Raw genomic sequence first — 24,526 nt, forward strand, 5'->3', positions numbered from 1 at the left:
GGTTTAACAAAAAAGGACATGGATATTTAAATGAGTGAATTCCATAACACAGAGAGATAATTTTCTTTGATTGTTTCTCTCTCTCTCTCTCATTCTCTCTCTCTCTCTCTCTCTCTCTCTCTCTCCATTTCAAATTCCATGTTTCTTTTCTGATGGACTTTTGATCAACATTTCCCTTAAATTAATCACTTTACAGTTCATGAAGCTACAAAGTTCCAGCTCCTTAACCAAACCTGCAGCCCATATTCAGAAAGTGGCAATCAAATATTCAGGTTCAAGTGATGTAAGTATTGAATTGTTTAACTTAAATATACTTTATCTTTAATTTATTGAGTCATTACACTGTTTACTTACATGTAATTAATATGTGTAAGGCTAATAGGTCTTTTTTGTGGACCTTTGCTTCAGGGATATCGTAGCTCTCAGTGTTGTACTGTTTCTGTAGGTATTAGACATCAGGGTGTCCCATACTCTGTCCTGTCAGTGGGAGCCCGGCCACCATATGTGTGTCATTCAGGCTCTGGAGGACACCAAGGAACTCGTCACAAAGCTCAAGGGTAGGTGGTTATATTTACATTCCATTTTGTCCAAATAATATAGGGATGCAAAGCTCAATTGTTTAACTGTGAATGTGGAAAATTCCACATCAGGTCTGGGTTTAGATGTAGGTGAAATGAAAGGGGTGATTTACAGTACACAGAATTCATGAAAAGTATTGGCATGAATATTTTCCCATGAACTGACAAGCTCTAATATTTCATTTCTTTTATCACATATTTGCTTGATCAACAGAAATAAAGCATTTATTTCCATTTACAGAATGGAAGAAGTCCAATCCAGTTCAACCAAACTCATCCAACAAATTCAAGACAGAAATCCATATAGCTGTAACATCAAAAACAAATTTGACACTGAAACTTGCACAGCAAAGAACGTGAGTTAAGTTATATTCTACACAGTGGAAGATCTGTTTTCTTAAAGATTTTCTGTGTGTAGTTACTACCTGGTACTCAGTAATTGACTTTACATATAAAATATTTGGACTCGCTAAAGGTTACTATTCAATCATTTTAATATGGTGGTGACTAAAATTTTCATTGAATTTATATTGCAGCGCAAATTTTGTAACACCGTATTCATTCATGAATCATACATCTAAATCAAAATATTATTTCCTCCTGAAATCTACAATCTATGAAAATTATGAAATTTAATCATTTCACTATAAATGTGATTATCAGAATCAGACCTATTACACAGTATGTCTTTGATACATGCACTTGTACACAAGACATTAAATAGGGTATTTGCTCTTGACTGTAGGGTAACACTACAGTTGGAGGGGCTGGTGATCAAGAGATCTGTAACGGAGGTCCTGATGGAGATGAGCTGTCTAGATATTCAGTGTGACAAGCATCAAGTGTTCCACATTCAGGTCAGTTGTCTGCTTTAATACTAACTGTAGGTGCAAATTGAATTTTGTTTCCAAAATTTAATATTAGTAGGTGCCTGCCTTGGTACATTTACCTTTTTGCAATCTTATTTTTTCTCTTTCTGAATTGATCACTTACATTTTTAAATAAGGATGATATTGAAAACATTTACTCAGTATTTGTACATTTGATTTTATTGTCTTTCATTTTATTCCATAAAATTATCAAAAAGCAGAAAAATTTAAGCCATATGATGTATACCCTGTAAGGTGAATGAGATATTCAATCAGTACTGTTATTGCTTTTAAAAGTGTCTTTCGAATAAACAATTATGTTTATTCTTTGTAGGACATCCTTTTTGCTGCAGTGGGTGATTCTAATGTAATGAAGGAAAGGTCTGTCCTGGGAAATCTAAGTCTAAAATCAAACCGTTCATGGTAGGTACAAAAATGTTTATTACAGTACCTTGCTCTTGACTCAGGTCTTGCATTCCTCTTTAACATTACTTTAAATTAATCATATAAGTTTTTTTTATTGAGAAGATGTAAAAATATCATATTCACCAAAATTTCAGTATTGTCTCTGATTTATATTTTAGGAATATATCGTTTGAAACTTTTGAAGTTATTTTCCCTTTCAACTACAACTTTGCTGAATGCTTTGAAGAGGTGAGAATGGTTTTTGGAATTGATATAATTTGTATACCAGTAAATCAAAGTTATATCAAAATGATGTTTTGATTTCAGAATAAAAACTATTTCAATTTCTTTTCTCAGTTTATCAACCTTTTCAAATGGTGGAAGTTAGTACATAAGGTACAAAGGAAGCAGTTTACTTTGGAGAGCAAACTGCCCCCAGATCTCAAAATCAAAGCCAAGGTATAGTATACAGTTTAGACATATTGTCAACATAACTTTTGTATTTCTTGGGGGTTAAAATATGTAGACCTCCCCTCCCCTTGAAAAAAAAAATGTTATTGGGATTCCCTACTCCATTTGACATCTTTATGGTACATGTTATTCATGAATGAGATACTGAAGTTCAACTATCTTAACAACATTTTACAGGAACATATATAGAATTATCTTGTAATTGTCAAAACTTGTCTAACGTAGGCCTACTCCTGATATTCAAGTGCATCCTATTACAAGATAGACTTTAGATAACTTTAAAAGAAAGATCTATATACCTGTATTCTTAATGTGTGGAAATTTGATTTAATGCTCATTTCTATTACGTTGGATTTTATTGAAATTTTTTTTTTCTACAGTTATTCATAGTGCAACTCAGTGATGACCCATTCGAAGTGAAACTTGGGGATAATTATGACTTACTTAAAGATGAATGTAATGAGGGCATTAAGAGGAAGAAAGTATTGGATCAAAAGATCCAGGAAACAAGGAGCAGGGTCATCATTCCAGGTGGGATATCACTTCACTGATGCAAAATTTAAATTTGTGCAGTGTGTTAATTTATAACTGACTGCAACAATGACTGCGTTTATACAGAATATACATTATTAAACAAAATATTTGACAGCTGATAAGCTACAAGAACTGTACGCTTCCTTGGCAAAGAAAAGCAGCGAGATCTACATCCAGCGCTCACAGAAGTTATACGAGCAGACACCAATGAGGAAGAGGCTGTTTACGTGGGCAATGGAAGACTTAGAAATCCTAGCCTTTGCTGATCTGTCATTCCATGGGAAAGAAAATGTTGTCAAGCACATGCAAGAAATTGATAAAGACAGGTATCAAAAAGCAGTATTTTTTCATACACCTGTAGAAGAAAAGTGTATCAGTACTACATGTACATATTTGATTCAAAATGACAACGCTACAAAATTTTTATGCATGGATTTTTATTTTACAATAATTTTACACTTTCCTATGTAGGCTAATATTCAGATCATGATACCGTTTTAATAAAATGCCTTTCTTGCTATGGTCCTTTCTTTTTTTTATAATCTGAATTGATTTATTTTACATGTACCTGTACATGTGACGGTATATAAATAATGTCTTATTTGTTGATATCTGTGACCTTTCATTGACAGTCCCTACCCATCAGAAGGACTGGAGTTTCTGACATTGTGGTGTCGTATGGTCAATGTGAGTCTCAGTTCCTGGATGGTCACCATGAGGGACTACCCCCAGCCATGGCTGGAGGTCAAGGACATGCATCTGTGGGGGAGGCTAATCGGGGCAGAGCAGGAGGGGCTCAAAAGAGGTCTGTTCACACATTTTTTTTATTTAGAGTTTCAGAAATGTGTGGACTTCAGAATGGGTTTGGTGAAAACAGAAGTTTGTGACAAACTTGCCATGGCTTCAAAATGTGTTAAATGAAAGCAGATATTGTGGCAATCTTCTTATCATTGCTTCTGTTTTTTTTGTGTTAATAGCTAAAAGATCATGCAAGGTGTCAGTTGGAGGCCCATGGGGGGAGATGTCTGTGGAAAGAAATCTTCCAGCTCTTAAGTTCTATCATGACTTCAGCTGTGGTAAGTACCAGTACCAGTGTACATTCCAAAATAATCATTAGAATGAGTCTGGCTAAAGTGACATTATTGCACTTCATGAATTTGTAAGTCTGACTATAGGGAAAAATAAATTGTAAGCAATTCCAAAAGACTGTTATAAAACAAAAAAAAAACACACACACACACACACACACAAAATTACTCACTACTTCATTGTAAGAAATAGTCTTTCACTGACATTTCTTCTAGACATAAAGTCCTGGGTCATGGCTTATGGAGCATGCTGGGAACCAGCAATGGCACAGTTCAACATGTCAATGGATCTAGTCAACAAACCCTCCGTGGACCCTAGTAGACCAATGACATGGTGGGACAAGATCCGTCTGCTTCTCCATGGCCGACTGACTATGTCTGTAGAACAGATGAGCTGGCTCTATCATGCTTCTTTTGATCCATACAACACCACCGAGTTCATGGACTGGTCCTGGACAGATCTTATCTTGGACTGGACCAATGGTAATACATGTAACTTTAAACTATGAAAAACAAACCAATGGTAATACATGTAACATTAAACTATGAAAAACATGGTAATACACGCTTACATGTAACATGAACTAAATTAACAAATAAGAGATAAAAGACTTTTCAATTTACAGACTAGGTTATTGGTTGTGTGTCTTTAATGTTCAGAAATATTTTGGTACGAGAGAGAAATATTTGATGAATTTTTGCACATTTCAGCAAGATTTAGGTTGAAGGGAGATTTGGATATTTATGCCAGAACGGCATCCAAGTATGATGACTGCAAGTTATTACATCTTCCTAACCTCAGTCTTAGGTAAGTTTTATAATGGAACAGTACACATACATGAGTTTGTAATTTAGTTATTAGTTTGTTTAAATTATCCTTTCTATAAAATTCCTCTATTTTTGCAAATAATCTTAATACCAAAGAGAATTTCATACCCAGTACATGTGTATACAGATTTTATTTATTTTTTAATAAATTGTTTCAATGTACAATGTATTTTATACATGTGCATGTAAATATGCCTTTAATATTGATTAAACATAAGAAATACATTATTTAAAGAATTATAGCAATTAAAGAATAATACATTTGAAAGCTTTGAATTCAGCTGATGAACATGCCTCTTAACATATCCTATGTTTTGTAGTGTCAAGTTGGGCTGGATCTGCCTGGGGGATGCTAACGACCATCATTCTGTGATGCCATGTGCCCCGGACAAAAAACCTGAATACTCACTTGAGGTAAATATACTGTATACTTATTTTGCCCTGTGTAATTTTCACCCTTCTACACTTGTAAACAGCTTTGCCCTGTCTTGAATTCGCCCAAACACAGTATGTTTAATGAGAAACAAATTGAAACATTGAAATTCGCCCTGTCTAAAATTCGCCCGCTGATAACATGGGCAAAAGGGGCAAATATATCCTGTATACAGTACATTGTTTTCATGCTAACACAATGAACTCATCTCTCATTCGTTTTGCTTTGATATGGTAAATGAAAAATATAGGAAAGGGGTTGATAGAGCATATTTTGTTTGGCTCTCAGTTTTTAATGGTTTATGAAGTTCCTGTTGTTGGTTTTATTTCCAGGAGCATGACTCTTTCCGAGCCTTCAGATCTCAAAACTTGAACTTGGAGATTTCTATGGATACAAAGCCAAAAAGGGCCAATACACTGAATGTTCCAAGCTGTCTTTTTTATGCCAGCACTTTAAAGTTTCTTGATAAAATTGGGGTAAGTAGATGTGTTTATTTTACACTTAATTTAGTAGACATGTAAAAATATGTTACATATATTCCTTAACTTGTGTCAGTTTAAAAGATTTGTGGTGTTTAACTTCCATTCCAGACATGTCTAGCCTCAGTGACAAGACCAATTAAGAGGGGAGGGATTTTCCAGAACACCAAACCAAGAAAAATTCAACTGACCAGGCATTACAAGTGAGTGGATTAGATTTTATAACATGCACTCATACACTTTACTTTTTTTGTAAGCTGCACATGTAAAACAATGATGTTTTATTGTAAAGAACAGAGTGTCTTCTTTTTGTCTTTTGCAGTAGCAGAAACTTGTCTACATCAATCACATATATCGCTTTTATTTCAAATTCTAATGCTACGTAGTTTTAAAATAAAGAGTGAACAGTCGCCACAAAGTTGTTTGCATAAATGTACATCTCTTATCAATGCATTATATTGCTAAACTGGAGTTTTCTCTGTTCCAGAACCATAAAGCTGGATGTGAACCTCCACCGATTCAACATCTGCTACTGGATGTCGTTCTCCAAGCAGCACGGCCAGGAGCTGTTGGCGGACTCGTTCGTCCTCCATTCCTGTAACGACCTGACCCTGGTTCCTGTAGAGGATGGCCTGTTCCATCGATCGGCCGCTAACTGGAGCGTGAGATATCTCGGCTGTGACCTGACTGCGGCCAAAGTGTGGCTACAGAGTGCCAGGCAGACTGCTGATGAGGTACCGATCAAGGACACTCTATACAGAGAAATACATAGCAAAACCCATACAGAAAACAGTTATAGCAAAGTGCAGGGACAAGCAATTTTGATTTGCTATAAATGCAAATTGTTTTGTCTGATAATTTTTTACATTTTTAAGATTAGGTGAATGAAACTGACGTAGCTGTAAAGTGAATGTTTACTGTAATCATGATTTACTATACTTTTGAGGAAATTTGACCCAAAATAAAGAACTGTATTGTAAATTTCTGCATCCTCTTTTGTTAAAAATGAAACCTGAAAGTTTAATTATAGTGTTATTTTAGTCATAAAATGTGCTGTGTTTCATCAGAAAGCCATTCATTGTGGTTAATTTGTATCCTGCATTGCTCACATGGGGGTTTATGAGTTTAAGCTGTGTATCAATATGGGAAGCGGAAAGGGAAAAAAAAACTTTAATACAAAATGAACAACTTTTTTTTTAAAAACATGCTAAAATATGAAACAGATCAGCTTAAAACAAAAACAACAGCCTCTTTTGCAAAATCAACAGACACCGATGAAAAACAAATGATCATCGATGCAAAACCAACAGTCATGCACTGAATTAATGCTAGGTGGCATGCAAAAAGGTATCAGGCGAAATCATACCCTGGAGAAAATGTAACCGGGAGAAAACGTATCCATAAATAAGGGTGCGTTTTCTCTGAGAGAAAACGTACCTTTGAGAAATCGTAGCAAGAATTGAAATGGTTATAAAAACTATTCTAATGTAATAGAATAAAATAAGTTATTCAATAAATGTTTGTACTTTATTGTACTAGTACCACTGTTTACATATTAATCTTGCACATTAAATAATTACACAGGCACGTAGCATCGTTTTTGAAAGTTGAAGGGAGATACGGACTCGTCCTAAAAATGTTGACAAGCCAATTAAAAACCCACAAAAAATCATAAAAACTCTAATCCATTGCAGGGGGAGTGGGGGCAGGGGTATGCATATACCTATAACATCAATTTTACTGTTAATTTCATTATTTTCCCTTTCAGTTTTTACATGCTCCGAAAAAAATGGGGACCAAGTCCTTCATAATTTGGTTTTTTAATGTTAATTAAAGAAAAAATGTTTGCTGCGAGAAAAAGTTGGAGGGGGCAGGCCTTCCTGTTCATGTTATGTGTATCTGTATATCTTTTATGTCTGCATTGTATATGTATCCACATATGTTAGGCCTGCCTGGGTCTATATATAGTATCCAGCCTGAATTTAGTATTATTATATACCGGTAATATGTGCATTTGTTTAATCAGCAGTAATTGTCAATATTAATTATTATCAATTAGATGTATTACGGGGATAGGGGCCTAATTTTCTATCTACAACAATGGTAATTATCACATTCTTTGATTTTATAGGATATTGTTTCACATCTTTAACGTTTGATTTGCATGATTGTTATTTACACAATTTAACTCTTTAAACCCTGAAATTCTTGTTTTTCTCTTTATCCATCTGCTACCTAGCGTTAATTCAGTGCATGAATGTTGGTTTTGCATCAGTGATCATTTGTTTTGCATCGATGTCTGTTGATTTTGCAAAAGAGGCTTTTGATTTTGTTTTTAGTTGATCGTTTTGTATTTTAGTATGTGTTTTAAAAATAAGTGGTTCGTTTTGCATTAAGGTCTTTTTTTTTATCCTTTCCGCTGCCATTTATCTACCATACACTTATTATGCATGTCTCAATTTCAGCTGAATGTCTCGCTCAGAAATCCAGTGGATAAAAAACTGTTCATAACTGTCAACAGGTGAGTTATCCTCGCCCATACTGAGTTTTTGATTTCGTACCCCTCCTGCAGATCCATCTGCTTTTTGAATTTACAGTGTAGGTATTTTTGCATGTAGGGTGACTTACAAGAGAGGGGATGTAACGAGTCCAAAGACGGAGGGGGCAGAGAGCGAGTCGGAGAGTGAGGGAGAGCCGGATCCTAAGGAGCAGAAGGTACAGGAAATAGACTTAATTAAGATAGATAATGAAGATGGAAAAATAGTCATCATGATGATTGTTTTAGTTTCACTCTGTTTATGATTTATCATTTTTCCCTTAAAATTGTTAAAGTGGATTTTTACGATTACCAGAAATTAAAACCATCAAATTTGGTTCTTAATAGCAAGTAGTGATTTACTATTACCAGAAATTAAAACCATCAACTTTGGTTCTTTTAAAAAAGCAAGTAGTGATTTACTATTACCAGAAATTAAAACCATGGAATTTGAGTCTTAATAGCAAGTAGTGAAAATTAAGCACTGAGTAATTTTATAAAAATGACTGACAGTTCAAGTTACCTACACAGTTGATTGATCACTGTTGCAGATATTGAATTGTGATTTAGAGGTACAGTAAATATTTAGTGGTGGCAGGTTATTGGTTATAGATTATAAAGTGTATTCTGCAGTGTATTGGTATATTGCAATGCTTTTATGTAAATGTACTAGTAATGGTTCTGTGTAATGGAACAATTCTTCAAAGGCCAAGTCAATAAAAACCTGGCTATGCATAAAAATCACACCTGTATTGTATTTTATGTTGTAGGGAAGATGTACATTTATGTACATGTATTTACATTCTGGGTACAAATACTTAGTATATACTGTAAAATTAGACAATTTTCATTAACTAAAGTTAGTAACTATTGTATGATGCATTCCCGTAGTATATTAGTATCTAAACATATGTGTACAATTGTAGTAGTAAAATTTTACATACAGAATTCCAAATGTTTTATTTGATGCTTTAACTATGTATCCTTTCAGTCACAGTTTGTGCACAATCTACGTGTGTACGAAATGAAGGGAGCCTGGACCAAGCACAACAGGAACGTCCTGATCGGGCTGTACGACAGTTACCAGAAGGCACAGTCACTGAGGCGGAACCTGGCGGCTGACGCTCTCAAGGCATTCAAAGTGGAGGGAGGAGCCACTACTGTAAGTCTAGAACTGTTCATAAAGTCACTCCTCAAATTTTGTTCATGGAGTGATTCATGAATAAATTTAAATTTTTGTAAGTCGTTGTGTATTGCTTAGATTTTAACCTCATTTGCTTCAAAATTGCTTCAAATATTGTTTATTTATAGATTGTAACATGTTCATTCAGACTTTCATCTATATTCCATTGTTTATGCTTTACAGAAGAACCGTTCTGCATCAATATCAGCAGGACAGCCCGGCTCTCCTACCCATGAGTCACCTACCTTTGACTACCTCCACATACTAGAGAAACTGGTGGCCGAGTCAGACACCAAGTCTGTCGTATTCACAGAGGAGGTTAGTAAAAGTGTTCATGGACTTAAATGATGTTGGATGATTTTGGCAGGAGTCCAAGTTTTGGCATAGATAAAGTTCAGCAAATTTTCCCTTTGCTAACACTGAACGAAAAATTATCCATGTTTATGTCAAATATGATGGGGCTTCATTTATATGAACAATTAAGATTTGAGAGTATCTAACTTGTAATTAAAGCATGTTTTACAATTTCTAATGCAGCCCTCAAGCTCTAACTTGGAACAACTTCATGGTAAAGCTGCCTGTATGAAGGAAGAAGATATCATTTGCAGGAACTGGCTCAGTAGGGTTCCCTTTTAAATCCTTCTTTACTTATTATAACAATCACTTTTCTCATCTATTTTTGAAATTATCATAGTCATTTCACATTGAGGATGAGATTTTTTTTTTTTACAGTTGAGTTATACAACAGTCAGGTGGTTCTGAAGGGGGTGGAGACTGATGGTCATGTGATAGTCAGTGCCGCCAAGGCGGAGATAATGTCCTATGAGTACCAGCCAGTGTGGCAGAATCAACAGGTCCACAGCAAGACTTCCTGGGTCAGCTCCATTGATTGCATGCAGGTATGCTCAATTTTCATATACCAGGTGATGGATGTATGAGCGGAGTGGGTACTAGTGATTGCCTGCCTAAGTTTGTGTTAAAGGATAGAGAATTTTGGCAAGAGCTTGCGAGCTTCAAATAACTAAAAGAGGCACTGGGTCACCTCATCATTGCCATAGTGGAATACTCCTTTATTCAGTTTTCAATGATCAACATTTTTGGTTTACCTTCATTAAATATACATGTGTAAAGCTTCCCCTTAGAGTGTTTGACTTTTGCTTTTATCAGTACTATGCCACAGTGGATTCTGGGAATGACTTTGAGGAGGACTGCTATCCGTGGCTGTCCAAAGAGAACGTGGAGGACCGGACTGAGGAGGACCTGAGTGGGCTCCCAGAGATGGTGTCCAGCGGTCACAGTGTGGGGGGCGTGGTCTACAGTACCATACCTGGCACCAAGGTAAACTGCAGACTTACAGCTGGCACAGTGCTGCATCTTACTGTGAATGTCATTAGAATTAAAAAGCAGAGACCACCAATTTAATTCATGTCAAATACTGTGGAAACATCATTGTTCATGGGGGACCAATGTTCGTGGCTTTCATAGGTAACCCTTGCCCACGAATTTACATCCCCATGAACGTATATATACAAGCATTAGTTTAATATTTATTTAATTTATCAAAAACTTTCTACCAACAAAATTATGTTCCCATGAACCAGAAAAAATTTGGCTACCCACAAACATTGACCCCCATGAATAAAAATGATTCCATAGTAATCAACATGTCATTGAGTTTTTCAAACTGTTTTGATGATAGATTTATGGTAAACAGAAGTAGAATGGACATTTTAAAATTTAGTGTATGTTCTTTGCCTAGTGCAGTTACACATATATATGTTTATGGAACAGTACATGAAAGTTCTTCTCTACAGACACAAGTACAGCTACAGAGAATCATTTCCCGGTGTAAGTGCCAAATATTTTATGCCAGCTATGGAAAAGTTGGACCAGACATCACACTGGCCATACCTCCGCCGGTAAGTCACACAACTCACAAGGATTACACACACATTCTGTAACTAACCTCTGAATGAAATTCTATATTCAAATAAAAGCCAGAAGTTTAACTTTTTGCAGATGAAATTACCTCTTGGAGATGATTATAATTTTGAATGTTGATAATGATCCAGATGATGAGCATCAGAAACATGAACATGGAATTGATTTGTTTCTTTTTCAGCCAACAGATGAATCTGACATTGTAGCAACAGAGGAAGCTGTGGATACCTTTACTCTTCTGCACCATGACTTGAATATCTGCACCAACTTTGTAAGCAATTTCCAAAAGTTCAAACTTGAATCAATTTTGCCCTGTACTTGAAAAGGGGAAACACGCATGTATTAATACATGTACATGTCTATGCATGATATCTCATGTTTTGTTTACATATTTTCAGCCACAATACCAAATGATTTTGGACATTGTTAACAATTTATTGCTTCATGTGGAACAAAAACAAAAGGTAATGCCTTTGTTAAAACATAAAAAACATGTATAAGATACTTTATACAAATATGACAATATACAGTAGTGATGAAATTATTATCATGAATACTTCAGGAGACCACAGATAAACTGCAGGACATGAGGTTCCAGCTCCAGCTCTCTAAAACAGAGGACCAGAAGACACCCATCCAACAAACCCAGGAAAATCTCAGGTAGGTCACAGAACCAGGAAAATACCAGGTAGGTCAGAGACCCAGGAAAATCTCAGGTAGGTCACAGAACCAGGAACATACCAGGTAGGTCAGAGACCCAGGAATATTTCAAGTAGATCACAAACCCAGGAAAATCTGGGCAAGTCACAATCCCAGGAAAATCTTAGGAAGGTCACAAACCCAAGTAAATCCAAGGTAGAAAATTGATTTGAATTTCATTTTAGTATTTGTAAATAAATGTACATATGACAAAGAGTTTAAAAAATGGATCAGTTAATAACCAATAGATTACAACTTTTTTAAAATTGACAAGCAGTTGAATGTAATGAAAAAGATGCATGTACATTGTACTGTACATGTATAGCTACTGTAATTGGTGTTATTTGTTATTATAGAGAGCAGTGTCTGACTCTTCGTCGAGTCGAAAAGGATCTCTACCTCATTCACAAGGGTCTGGACGATGATGAAGACAATGAAATGTGAGCAACATTAGCTTGACGTACAGTAGCATAGGATAAAATACTCACAGGATAGTATCCAGTCATACCATTATGTGTATCTTGTTCAGTAGGATTCATAAAAAATAGATTTTATACCTTTTTAAAATTCACCTTTGTATAGTGGCATTGAAAGAAATATAACTTTCTCCTGAAATCAGTCCTTTTTAGATTCACACCCAATAGAAAATGTAGCAAAAACAATGTGGGGTTAAAAAGAACATCCAATGACCTCTTATAAAGACTGTAATTGTACAATAATAACCATACAAATAAATATCCCTTCCTGACCAGTACATAATGGAGTTTAGCATTAACTACTCTCTGTGGATTGAGGACTTTGATAAAACAATTTTACGATCATTATTTGTACATTTATTGGTAGACTGATGCAACAGAGTGAAGAACTGGAACAACAGCTGTTTGACCTGAAGGACCACATCTATGACCTCAACGAAGAACTCTCCATGAGAATTAGGTCAGATGTTTTATACAGCTATTTATACCCCCCGCAAACAAAGTTTGGGGGGGTATATAGGAATCACCTTGTCCGTCCGTCCGTCTGTCCGTCTGTCTGTCTGTCCGTCTGTCTGTGCAATCGTGTCCGGTCCATATCTTTCTTATGGAAAAACATTGGAAGTTCTTACTTCACACAAAGATTGCTTATGACCTAAGGGTGTGTCATGACCTTGACCCAAGGTCATTCGGGCAAGGTCAAGGTCACTGGCAGAAAAAGTGCAAAATTCGTGTCCGGTCCATATCTTTCTTATGGAGAAATATTGGAAGTTCTTACTTCATACAAAGATTGCTTATGACCTAAGGGTGTGTCATGACCTTGACCTAAGGTCATTCGGGCAAGGTCAAGGTCACTGGCAGAAAAAGTGCAAAATTCGTGTCCGCTCCATATCTTCCTTATGGAGAAACATTGGAAGTTCTTACTTCACACAAAGATTGCTTATGCCTTAGGGTGTGTCATGACCTTGACCCAAGGTCATTCGGGCAAGGTCAAGGTCACTGGCAGAAAAAGTGCAAAATTCGTGTCCGGTCCTTATCTTTCTTATGGGGAAACATTGGAAGTTCTTACTTCACACAAAGATTGCTTATGACTTAAGGGTGTGTTATGACCTTGACCCAAGGTCATTTGGGCAAGGTCAAGGTCACTGGCAGAAAAAATGCAAAATTCATGTCCGGTCCATATCTTTCTTCTGGGGAAACATTGGAAGTTCTTACTTCACACAAAGATTGCTTATGATTAAAGGGTGTGTCATGACCTTTACCCAAGGTCAATTGAGAAAGTTCAAGGTCATTGTTTCAAAAAAGCTAAATTCTGTCTGTGTCATGTCTTGTATTAATGGAAATATTAGAAGCTAAAAATCAACAGTTTTCAAATACAAAGCAGTTGTTATTTATAGAAAATGGACAGTGAAATAGATTCATCAAATATTTTCTATAATAGCAAAAATACACGCGTTATGATTTTTTTCTTAGCGGGGGGTATCAATTGTGAGCTTGCTCACAGTACCTCTAGTTTTAGCTCACCTGAGCTGAAAGCTCAAGTGAGCTTTTCTGATCAAAATTTGTTCATTGTCTGTCGTCGGCGTTGTCGTTGTAAACTTTTCACATTGTCTTCTTCTTCTCCAGAACCACTGGACAGATTTCAACCAAATTTGGCACAAAGGATCACTGGGTGAAAGGGGTTCAAATTTGTTCAAATGAAGGGCCGCGCCCTTTTTAAAGGAGAGATAATTGAGAATTATAGAATTTTTTTTTTGTATTTTTCAAAAATCTTCTTCTCAAAAACTATTTGGCCAGAAAAGCTTAAACTTATGTGGAGGCATCCTCAGGTAGTGTAGATTCAAGTTTGTTCAAATCATGGTCCCCGCGGGTAGGGTGGGGCCACAATAGGGGGATCAAGTTTTAAATAGGAATATATAGAGAAAATCTTTAAAAATCTTCTTCTCAGAAATTATTTGGCCAGAAAAGCTCAAATTAAAATGGAAGCATCCTCAGGTTGTGTAGATTCAAGTTTGTTCAAATCATGGACCCCGCGGGTAGGGTGGGGCAACAATAGGGGGATCAAGTTTTACATAGGAATATATAGAGAAAATCTTTAAAAATCTTCTTCTCTAAACTATTTGACCAGAAAAGCTCAAATTAAAATGAAATCATCATGAGGTAGTGTAGATTTAAGTTTGTTCAAATCATAGTCCCTGGGGGTATGGGGGGGGCACAATGGGGGAATGGATTTTTACATAGGAATATATAGAGAAAATGATTAAAAATCTTTTTCTCAAAACTATTAGGCCAGAAAAGGCTCAAATTTGACTGGAAGCATCCTCAGATAGTGTAGATTCAAGTTTGTTCAAATCATGGTCCCCGGGGGTAGGGTGGGGCCACAATTGGTGTATGAATTTTTATACAGGAATATATTGAGAATATCTTTAAAAAAAAAATGTTTTTTTTAACTATTAGGCCAGGAAAGCTCAAATTGGCTTTTAAGCATCTTTAGCTGGTGTAGATTCAAGTTTGTTCAAATCATGGTCCCTGGGGATAGGGCGGGGCCACAATGGGGGATTTATAGAATCATTCATTATTACGAGTGTGGGATAGTGAAATTCCACCGAGGGGACAAGATTCACTGTCTAGGACGAGGCTTTGCCGAGTCCTAGACAGTGAATCTTGGCCCCGAGGTGGAATTTCACTATCCCATACGAGTTTATAATGAATGATTATTTTTCTCGCATTATATTAGCTTAAAAAATGATGTTTGACAACTTTCTGTTGTGTCGTTCAAAAGATTACTTTCGGTTTATCCCTCCGCGTGCCTCAAATAGTGCAAGTTATAAATGAAAGCATATGACAGTTTTTTCAATTAAAATATGAAAAATTGTAATTAATTATGCAACACAATTACTTAATGGATAATCTCAATGCACTGTTTTGCATTTCCCTACAGCAGACAACGTTTGTTTACGTTTTAAAACGGCGTAGTAATACACAGTGTAAGACAGAAAAATCTCACACTGCTGTCTCACACCGGACAAACCGATCTCACACAGGTGATAATGCGAGAAAATTTTTTATATAAAGAGAAAAACTTTAAAAATCTTCTTCTGAAAACTATTAGGCCAGGAAAGCCCAAACTTGAGTGGAAGCATCCCCAGATCGTATAGATTCAAGTTTGTTTAAATCATAGACCCGGGGTATGGTTAGGCCACAATGGGGGATGAATTTTTACATAGGAAGATAGAAAAAATCTTTAAAAATCTTCTTTTTAAAAACTATTTGGCCAGAAAAGCTTAAACTTGTGTAGAGACATCCTCGGGTAGTGTAAATTCAAGTTTATAAAATAGTCCCTGGGGGTAGGGCGGGGCCGCAATGGCGGGTTGAATTTTTACATAGCAATATAAAGAGAAAATCTTTAAAAATATTCTTGGAAAGTTTTCAGTCCAAAACTCAGTACTTTGTGTGAAAGCTCAGGTTATGCAGATTTAAGTTTGATGAAACCACGATTTCCTAGAGAAAAGTGGGGCCACAAAAGGGGGGGGGGGTATATAGGATTAGAGAAAAATCTTCTTAAAGGTACAACAAAAGGGGCTTGGTATTTACCAAAAAAAAGATGTGGATAAAAATTGGCAGATTTTCAATTTTTTTTTACGCAAGATCTACTGTACTTAGTTGTCAAGATATTTTGATTTTGATACTGCAATGCTTATTTGATCAGAGTTAAGTCAATTGTTGCTCAGGTGAGCGATGTGGCCCCTGGGCCTCTTGTTTGTTTTATCGAGTCACATTGTAAAATAGCTCATCAAGAAAATGACAGGCATTGGAATAATGTATTTTTTTCTTCTTGAACAGCTGTTATAAAGAGAGCCAGCTTCAAGTTAAAGCATTACAGAGAACCATGAAAGGTAATACTTGTACAAAGAACTGTATACATGTATTATATTTGTATATATAGGTCATTAAGAATGTCTGGAAACTGTGTAAAATTTTGAAATGTAGAGATTTTATTGTAAGTTGATGAACTTTATGGGTTATTTTATAGCTCAGCATGTTCATGTGTCACGGAGGAATGAAGTGTGTTTCAAGTTTGCCCAGTGGAGACTGACAGGAAACGACGGTCAGCTAGGTATCACAGATCTGATGCTCAGGAACTTCGTGTAAGTCTAGATATCACGTAGGTCTAGATATCACATTATTCTAGGTATGACATCAGATCTAATTATTAAAAACTTTGTGTAAGACTAAATATCATAGCAGCTATGATGCTTAGGAAACTCATTGTAAGTCTAGATGTTACAGCAGATCAAATGTGAAGGATTTGTGTTAGCCTCGATATTACCGTAGATCTTATACTAAGGAATATACCTTACATGTAAGTCTAGATATCACAAAAGTCTAGATATATCATGTGGAATGTTGCTGAGGAACATTTTGTAAGTTAAGATATCACATAAATCTTGAGACATGTACATGTATTACAAAAGATCCAAGGCTAAGGTCTTGATATCTAAGAACTGATGCTGAGAAGCAATGTAAATTTTTGGGAGGGGAGGGTTTTGGTAATTCAAAGACTGGAAAATTGGAAATGTTTTTAAGATTTATTCATTTAAATGTGAGAATTCTTTACCGAGTTGTTACTTATGATTCCTTGTTTTTCCCCCAGATACACAAAAGTCAACAGAGACAATGATACTTGGACCCATCAATTGGAGCTGGGTTGGGTCAAAATGACCAACTTATTACCAAACTCAATCTACAAGGTGTGTATGAATTGCTATGTCTTGAGACACACCATTCTTGAGTTTGTCGAGTAAGCTTTGCTTCTTAAACATAACATTGGTTTTTACATGTATTTACAATATATGTCATGTAGGATGTACTTGTTCCCCTGGTGCTAGGCAAGGAGAATGATCTCAGACAGATGGCTCTCAGGATCATATGCAGTGAGCGACCCCCAGGTAAGTCTTAGAGAATTTGTCAGGTAATCTTCACCTTTTGTAACTATATAAATCACCAAAATCAATTTAAACAGTAACAAATTGTATGTGCATTGAAATCTGTTGTGTAATGCATTTAATTTTGTAGAAACTATATTTTTTCTGAGAATTTTAGCTAAATTTGGGAGAATATTTACAGGTTCTTTTGTTAATTGAGAATGGAAATGATGATTTTTCAGTTGGGGGTATTGCTGTGAAGGAACACTTTGAGGTGAATGTGGTCCCCATACGGATCCAGATGACGTTCCAGTTCTACAAGACAGTCATGGGATTTTTCTTTCCAGACAAAAACATTGAGACAGAGGGACAAGGTAAAGAGGTGTATAAGATTGGTAACTGCCAGATAATGATTTAACGCCTCCCCATACCTGTAAATTCCCCCAGACTGTCTACAGAAAACATTATGTGAATATACTTGTACACTGATATTATGATCTGTTCCCAAAATAGTAGCTTCGATTGCAGATGTTTGAGAAGAAAGCAATGACAGAAAATATTTACCGTAGATGAAAAATTGATTTTATGTCTTTAAAGACTGATGGAAGTCTAAATCTTTTCATTCACTTTAGTAGTTAAGACTTTTATCCTACCAGCAGAGAGTAGACTAAATTTTGCATTAATACACTTGTAGATAGGGATTCAGATAAATCAGGGCCCAAGAAGAGACTGGAGAAGAAGCCGTCCATTAAGAGAGACAGTGTCAAGAGGAATGCTTCATCCCACACCTTCGCAGAGATTGATAAGATGAAGGTTAGTCAGAGTCATGATTCAATGGATAACTCCAACAGCCAGGTGTAATACAAAACCATGGTAACAATAATGTGACAGTGTTTGATGTAACATTTTTGACTTGTTTTAGCTTGGTTTTGTTAAAGGCAACTCAAATCAAGTTAAATAACGTAAATTTCATTTATCTATTGCAGGAAAGAGCTTCCAATAACAACACTTTTGTCTATGTCAAAATTCCTGAAGTCTCCCTAAGAGTCAGCTACAAGGTAATCTACAAGTGCATGCATTTTTAATTTAGGATCATTTAGGCATCGAATGTTTATTTTGGGATGTCGTTGGTCCTATAACCCACCAAGCGGTGCAGACAAATTGAATACTGCTTGGTATTATAATTGGTCTGCACTGCTTGGTGTGTTATAGGACCGACGACATTAAAAAAAAGCATTCGCTGCTTATTCTGTATTTATATTCATACTGATGAAAAATACAGGGAACAGTTATATTAACGTTATTTAGTCCGCTTCTGCGGCAAGAAATATAATGCCAGAAATTTTGTCGAAAAAATCTTTTTTATTAACAATTGGATATGATTAAACAATTATTTTTCATTAATACATATCAAATTAGTTATGAAAGTTTGAACATTTTGTTTAATTTTACAATACTAAATGTACTCAAAACTCGTGATTACCTTTTGTGCTCATGGCGCATGAATTAGCCAAGTGTATTCATTTAAACAGTAAAATGCTTTGTTTGGTGATTCATTCGGGATATGAAGGTAGTGACATTGCAGGAAAAATACATAACCCGCTAACGCGGGTTATGTAAATTTTTCCTGCAATGATCGCTACCTTCATAACCTGCATGAATCATCAAAGAAAGCATTTTATTGTTTATATCAACATCTTTCTTTAACTAATTAATAAACTGATTATGAAAAGTTAGTAAAATTCACTAAATTACTGTTAATGTACAAAAGTACGTTAGCTAAAAGAAACAGCCAAATCGTTTCCTGTGAGACTTTGAGTCTGGCATCATCATGATTATTTCGTTCAGTCCGGGATTTTGCTAAGGTCGCTGTAGGTTCAGACCAATCGATAAACAGGGCGTGTCAATTTCAGTCCTGTCACTTTCAGACGCTGTAGATTTCGACCAATCGATAAATAGGGCGTGTAGATTTCAGTCTGGCTGTTTCTTTAGAGCTATGAATTAACTATAAGTTTCCTTAAGAAATAGAGGAAATTATGCCTGGTAGATGTAAATATATGAAATTGAACATTGCAGATTTACAATGCAAATCCACTGAAAGTAAATATAAGATCATTCACATGAAACATGCACCATTTTGATTTTGAGATTTCAATTTGAAATCAAGATAGACCTGCCTAAACTGACAATACATTAACTCTCTGTTCTGATTGCAGTTTTTAAAGATTAAAAAATTTGCAATTTTATCTTCTAACCAACTGTTGACAAACTGTCCATTATTACACAGGCTAACTTCCCAATTCCTTTTGGTGTAGACAAGTTTGGTTGTACTCTATAAATATATGTTTTTAACTTGTATGTAGGGAGAGAAAGAGAAGAACATTGCTGACATTCACGACTTCAGCATTGTCCTTCCTACAATGGAGTACCACAACCAGATCTGGACCTGGTTTGATCTCCTGATGGCCATCAGGGGGGACACTAAGACAGTCATCTTATCCCAGGTACAACTCACTGTTGACTTAATTCAAAATTGGTGGTCACCTTATTTTGTAAGCTTAAGTAACTGTTAATGAAATGTCTCTTTCAAAAAAAAGTTAATTTAGCATTTATTAAGCTGTGTGTAAAAAATTATTATTATGCATGAAACACTTTGTGTTTTAAGCACATTGTTATAATTTCAATTGGAGACGAAGCATATTTCACTGAGGACAAAATAAAATATAACCTATATTATACAATCCTATTTAAATAAACATTAATGAGTATGTCTTTACTCTAACATCTTTGATTTTTATTTTTCTCTGTTGTTTTAACAATAAATTTGATTGTGTTAAGGCCATCAAGCAAAAGCTCCACATGAAATCCAGGGCAGGGGAGGAAACCCAGCGGACAGATGCTCAACAAGAGGAGGACAAAATGAAGATGTTACTGGGTCCCAAATTGCTGGTCAGTATTATAGGCTACATTGTAAAGTACATGTAGATGGTCTTTAATTTTTATTTGTTGAACCGATACTTAATAAATTGATGAATTGATTTTGTAGGCAGGGCAAGACAAACCAACAAAGAAAGGAATATTTGGAAAATCTCAGAAAAAGTAGTGCACAGCACTGCAAACCATCTTTGTTTTTAGCGAGTAATTTAACTGGTGAATCGTTGATGTCAATAACTAGTTTTTGCCTTTGAGGCCTCATGAAATTACATTAAAAATGCATTTGCATGTATGATTACTAACAATGGTTCATAACAATGAATAGTTGCAAGCAAGAAGTACTAAAAAAGTCAGAAGTATTTCCTGCACATTAATTTAAGCTAGGTAAAGGTATTACAAAGTATATAATAATGAGGGCGGTTAGTGTCTGTCATAAACCTTCATTATTTGTCTTTGTTTGTCCTGACATAACAGAAAGTATTGCAAGCAGGAACAACAGTGAACAAGTTGTTTTTATGTGATCTAACATAGAAGTTACAACTGATGAAAGTTGTAACTTTATACATTAGGTTCATGTACTAATACTTTATACTGGTACATGTTTATATTTGCATCATGTTTTAAAGTATTTTTTTTTCATTATCAGCACATGTATTAATATACATTTACATCTACCAAGTATGATTCCCTCTTTTTCTTACGGAAACTAACAGTTAATTCATAGCTCTATAGAAAGAGCCAGACTGATTTGTGGAATTATACGAATAATTATCATGATGTCAGACTCTTATTCCCATAGGAGACGATTTGGCTGTTTCTTTTAGCTAATATACTGATGTACATTAACAGAAATTTTATTGAATTTTACTTACGTTTTACAATAAATTTATTAATTTGTTAACAGAAAAATGTAAATATAAACAATAACATGCTTTCTTCAGAGACATATATAGTTAGTATATACATCCCTGCTTTCTTTGATGATTCATACAGGTTATATTTACATAACCCGCGTTTTTTATGCAGTGTCGCCACCTTCATACATCCCGCATGAATCACCAAAGAAAGCATTTTATTGTTTAAATGCATGCTATAATACTTTTTTAAATCTATGAACATGAAAATTTTATATCTACAATTTATATGTAATATCTGTGGTATACATAATTTTTGAAACATTCCTTAGATATGCTATAATTTGCATTTCAAACAGATTTTTTGCGAGTTTGGCTAACGTTAATTGTGAACAGTAAATTTGAACATATTTTAAGCTGTGTTTCCGTGCTTACACCATCAGTGCAGGCACAAACTGCTAGCTGGTGTTGTAAAACAGAATAACGGACATTAATGAAATAACAATGGTGTCATGAAGGTGCTATATATACATTGGCATTTTAATTCAAGTCATACATTACAAAAGGCCTCCTTTGTATGCGATTGTCAAAACATGTTACACAGAGTTAGACCGGTTTTTTTCTCTTATCTGCTTATGGTGCTGTTGTTACATTTGCTATTTATTGTTTGTTCATTTAACTTATTACAGTCTGTGATATAGTCAATTATTGTAACACTTTTGAATAATGTTTTCAATAAATTTTATTTTCAACAGTTTTGGAGATTAATGTTTGTTATAAAACAATTTAGTAATTTTGATAAAAGGAGAGTCCTACCGTGGATGATGTATCTAGATGTGTAAGGTAATTATTATTGGATCAGTTGATCCTACCCTGCGATTTTATGTGCATTTGTGCGCGCATATCAAATTGCAATGTCTTCAAATCTTGCCGGTTTATTCATTTTCAGTGCCGACATGAATTTGTAACCCAAGCTTTGAAATTATGAAGCACTTCCATTTTACATCAGAACTCTCAAGTTAACATTTATTTATTTAAATAAGTAACATATCACCTGTGCGAATGTTATTGTCATTTAAATTTAGACCACGTAGTTTCGACCCTTTCAGGCGACCGTTTCACTAACAATTCGTAGATCGTAAACGTACCTATAAATAGTAATAGCATCAATTGTGAAACCAGACTATACTATTTTGTCATGTCATGTTGTAAATTTTGTATTTACTGCCACCCGGTAAATTCAAAATTTACAACATGACATTACTCTCATCACTCATTTTAATTTGCCAAAAACCAGGCCCCGAGGTTATAAAACTTTTTTGAGTACGATCTCATACTCCAAATCGTACTCCGTGCTCCAAACCGTACTCGTACTCAAGGTATTGAGGTTATAAAACTTTTTCATACTCGTACTCCGGCTGAGTACAAAACGGCGATTTTCTGAGTAAGCTTTGGAGCTTTCTCAAAGTCGTACTCAAGACATTTAATCTAAATAAAATGTAGTGCAAACATATAATATTGTTCATATTGTAATGATGCTGTATTATACGCTATAATTTAATCATAATTACATGTATATGAATTAAAATGGAAAGTTTTTACCATTTCATCAATAACATATCTATAGATATAATGAAGGTGAATTTAAGAGTAAGGGCGAGCTCAACCAAGATTATCAAAATAACTTTTAGATATTTTGCTTGATTAATTAATGTACTTATACACATGTACATGTAAATCTACGTACAAAATAATTTCATTGAATAGCTCGACTTTTTAAGAATTCTGTTTTTAGTAAAATACGACCCATACTCCCCATCATTTAAAACCAAGAAATCAATGTACATGTATCGTTATTAATCAATTTTAATCGGATGCACTAGCAGGGTCCCTTCTTTGATTACAGGGAGAATGTAGGTTAGTTCATTACAAAGGATGGAGGATGCATAAAAAATATAACATCTTCTATTACTTACTTATTCATCATTTATAATTTATGTTGCATTCCACAAACCTTGGAAATGGAAACATTTTATAGAATAAGCGTTAAATCAGTGGCGGATTTAATGAGGGCGCACCCGGCGCCCCCTAAAAATGTCAAAATAAAGTTAAAGCATATTCCTTCTGTCAAAGAAAATGTACAACTTGCGAGTCTTTTTTTTCTTTTTTTTTTGGAAAACTTGGGGGATTTCTCTACATTAGACTGATTTCAATGGTGTAATATGAAGAAAACCCGTGTGTTCAATGGTGTAACGTACATAGAAAGCCAATTTTAGTTACGCTGTCCTTGTGTTATCTGTTATAATACATGTATATATACTAGAATGGTTTCATACTGGGCAAAATTGTTCACCGGGCCAGAAAATAAGATTGTTCATATACTTTACAAATGCTTATTGATTCAATGTAATAATGACTTTTCTAAGAACCCATTTATTGATTGTATACATGTAATGATCTTTCATGTATCAGACAAAAATACTTGGAACCTAGATTTTGTGAAAGACCAAACACTTTTAAATTTGGTGAATTATTGTCTACTTTAAAACTTAAAAAACTCAAAAAACTCTGTTTATTTATACATGGAATTTTGAATCAGTCGGTCCTCCTTGAACATTTGTACTTTTTTCTCATATTTTTTCTCTAATTTGTACTGTACATGTACCTCTGACTCTATACCTACATTTGTAAATATTTGTAATGTGGAAAATATTGGCTTTTAAAAATCGCCTTTCTCTGTAGTGTCAAAAACGCTGCGAAATTCAGAGTAATTTTTAACAAGGTTCATTTCTTTTTATCTCGAAATATCAAGATCGTAAAAATAATAAACACCTATTCTGAAAGTTAACAAAAAGCAATCTTACTTTGAAATATAGAAAGTGATCAAGAAACAGCAGTCAGTTATCAAAATGCCTGTTAAAGGGCATTAGATGCTAACTTAAATTTTCAAGTATTGTATTGGCAATATTTTTAAATTATGACGTACATATTTGGCTTCCTATGTGACCATACATACTACACGTAGCTGCAGATATATAGATGTGTTCTTTGTCTAATGTAGGCCGCAACTTTTATTTTAATTTTACTGCCGGAAGGTAGGGTATCCATTCCGAACCATCTGCGAGTATTTGATTTTTATTTTCCAAATATCAAAGAAATTTTGACCACGGAACATCACCTACCTTATAATCTTTATTATTTGTTTCAAATTAAAACATCGAGAGCATAGACATGTCTAAGTGTACGTAAAGTGAAATGCATTATTTGGTTTAATATTTGATTATAAACGCTCGAAT

General features: G+C 34.9%; 1 protein-coding gene across 2 annotated transcripts in view; it reads left to right on the forward strand.

Moving 5' to 3' along the window:
* Positions 1 to 21,985, forward strand: part of LOC105345351 (protein hobbit) — a 48,118-nt gene extending 26,133 nt beyond the window's left edge. The window contains exons 19-59 of one of the 2 annotated variants that reach the window (XM_066079326.1): positions 197 to 283; positions 446 to 557; positions 820 to 934; positions 1,324 to 1,435; positions 1,782 to 1,870; positions 2,032 to 2,101; positions 2,210 to 2,311; positions 2,704 to 2,854; positions 2,973 to 3,183; positions 3,490 to 3,662; positions 3,835 to 3,933; positions 4,162 to 4,428; positions 4,657 to 4,753; positions 5,094 to 5,187; positions 5,539 to 5,682; positions 5,797 to 5,888; positions 6,173 to 6,419; positions 8,151 to 8,206; positions 8,304 to 8,400; positions 8,773 to 8,793; positions 9,213 to 9,383; positions 9,588 to 9,722; positions 9,942 to 10,023; positions 10,137 to 10,303; positions 10,572 to 10,742; positions 11,219 to 11,323; positions 11,527 to 11,616; positions 11,744 to 11,809; positions 11,908 to 12,005; positions 12,401 to 12,484; positions 12,888 to 12,980; positions 16,361 to 16,413; positions 16,551 to 16,665; positions 17,172 to 17,268; positions 17,382 to 17,466; positions 17,685 to 17,816; positions 18,137 to 18,255; positions 18,429 to 18,500; positions 19,806 to 19,946; positions 20,281 to 20,391; positions 20,489 to 21,985. In XM_066079326.1, coding sequence (XP_065935398.1) covers positions 197 to 283; positions 446 to 557; positions 820 to 934; positions 1,324 to 1,435; positions 1,782 to 1,870; positions 2,032 to 2,101; positions 2,210 to 2,311; positions 2,704 to 2,854; positions 2,973 to 3,183; positions 3,490 to 3,662; positions 3,835 to 3,933; positions 4,162 to 4,428; positions 4,657 to 4,753; positions 5,094 to 5,187; positions 5,539 to 5,682; positions 5,797 to 5,888; positions 6,173 to 6,419; positions 8,151 to 8,206; positions 8,304 to 8,400; positions 8,773 to 8,793; positions 9,213 to 9,383; positions 9,588 to 9,722; positions 9,942 to 10,023; positions 10,137 to 10,303; positions 10,572 to 10,742; positions 11,219 to 11,323; positions 11,527 to 11,616; positions 11,744 to 11,809; positions 11,908 to 12,005; positions 12,401 to 12,484; positions 12,888 to 12,980; positions 16,361 to 16,413; positions 16,551 to 16,665; positions 17,172 to 17,268; positions 17,382 to 17,466; positions 17,685 to 17,816; positions 18,137 to 18,255; positions 18,429 to 18,500; positions 19,806 to 19,946; positions 20,281 to 20,391; positions 20,489 to 20,545 — 4,680 coding nt within the window. In that variant the 3' untranslated portion in view covers positions 20,546 to 21,985. The remainder of the gene's footprint in view (positions 1 to 196; positions 284 to 445; positions 558 to 819; positions 935 to 1,323; positions 1,436 to 1,781; positions 1,871 to 2,031; positions 2,102 to 2,209; positions 2,312 to 2,703; positions 2,855 to 2,972; positions 3,184 to 3,489; positions 3,663 to 3,834; positions 3,934 to 4,161; positions 4,429 to 4,656; positions 4,754 to 5,093; positions 5,188 to 5,538; positions 5,683 to 5,796; positions 5,889 to 6,172; positions 6,420 to 8,150; positions 8,207 to 8,303; positions 8,401 to 8,772; positions 8,794 to 9,212; positions 9,384 to 9,587; positions 9,723 to 9,941; positions 10,024 to 10,136; positions 10,304 to 10,571; positions 10,743 to 11,218; positions 11,324 to 11,526; positions 11,617 to 11,743; positions 11,810 to 11,907; positions 12,006 to 12,400; positions 12,485 to 12,887; positions 12,981 to 16,360; positions 16,414 to 16,550; positions 16,666 to 17,171; positions 17,269 to 17,381; positions 17,467 to 17,684; positions 17,817 to 18,136; positions 18,256 to 18,428; positions 18,501 to 19,805; positions 19,947 to 20,280; positions 20,392 to 20,488) is intronic. The other variant, XM_066079327.1, reaches the window with a different exon arrangement.
* The last annotated feature ends 2,541 nt before the right edge of the window (positions 21,986 to 24,526 follow it).

This window comes from Magallana gigas, chromosome 3, assembly GCF_963853765.1.
Source record: "Magallana gigas chromosome 3, xbMagGiga1.1, whole genome shotgun sequence".
NCBI classification, from domain to species: domain Eukaryota; kingdom Metazoa; phylum Mollusca; class Bivalvia; order Ostreida; family Ostreidae; genus Magallana; species Magallana gigas.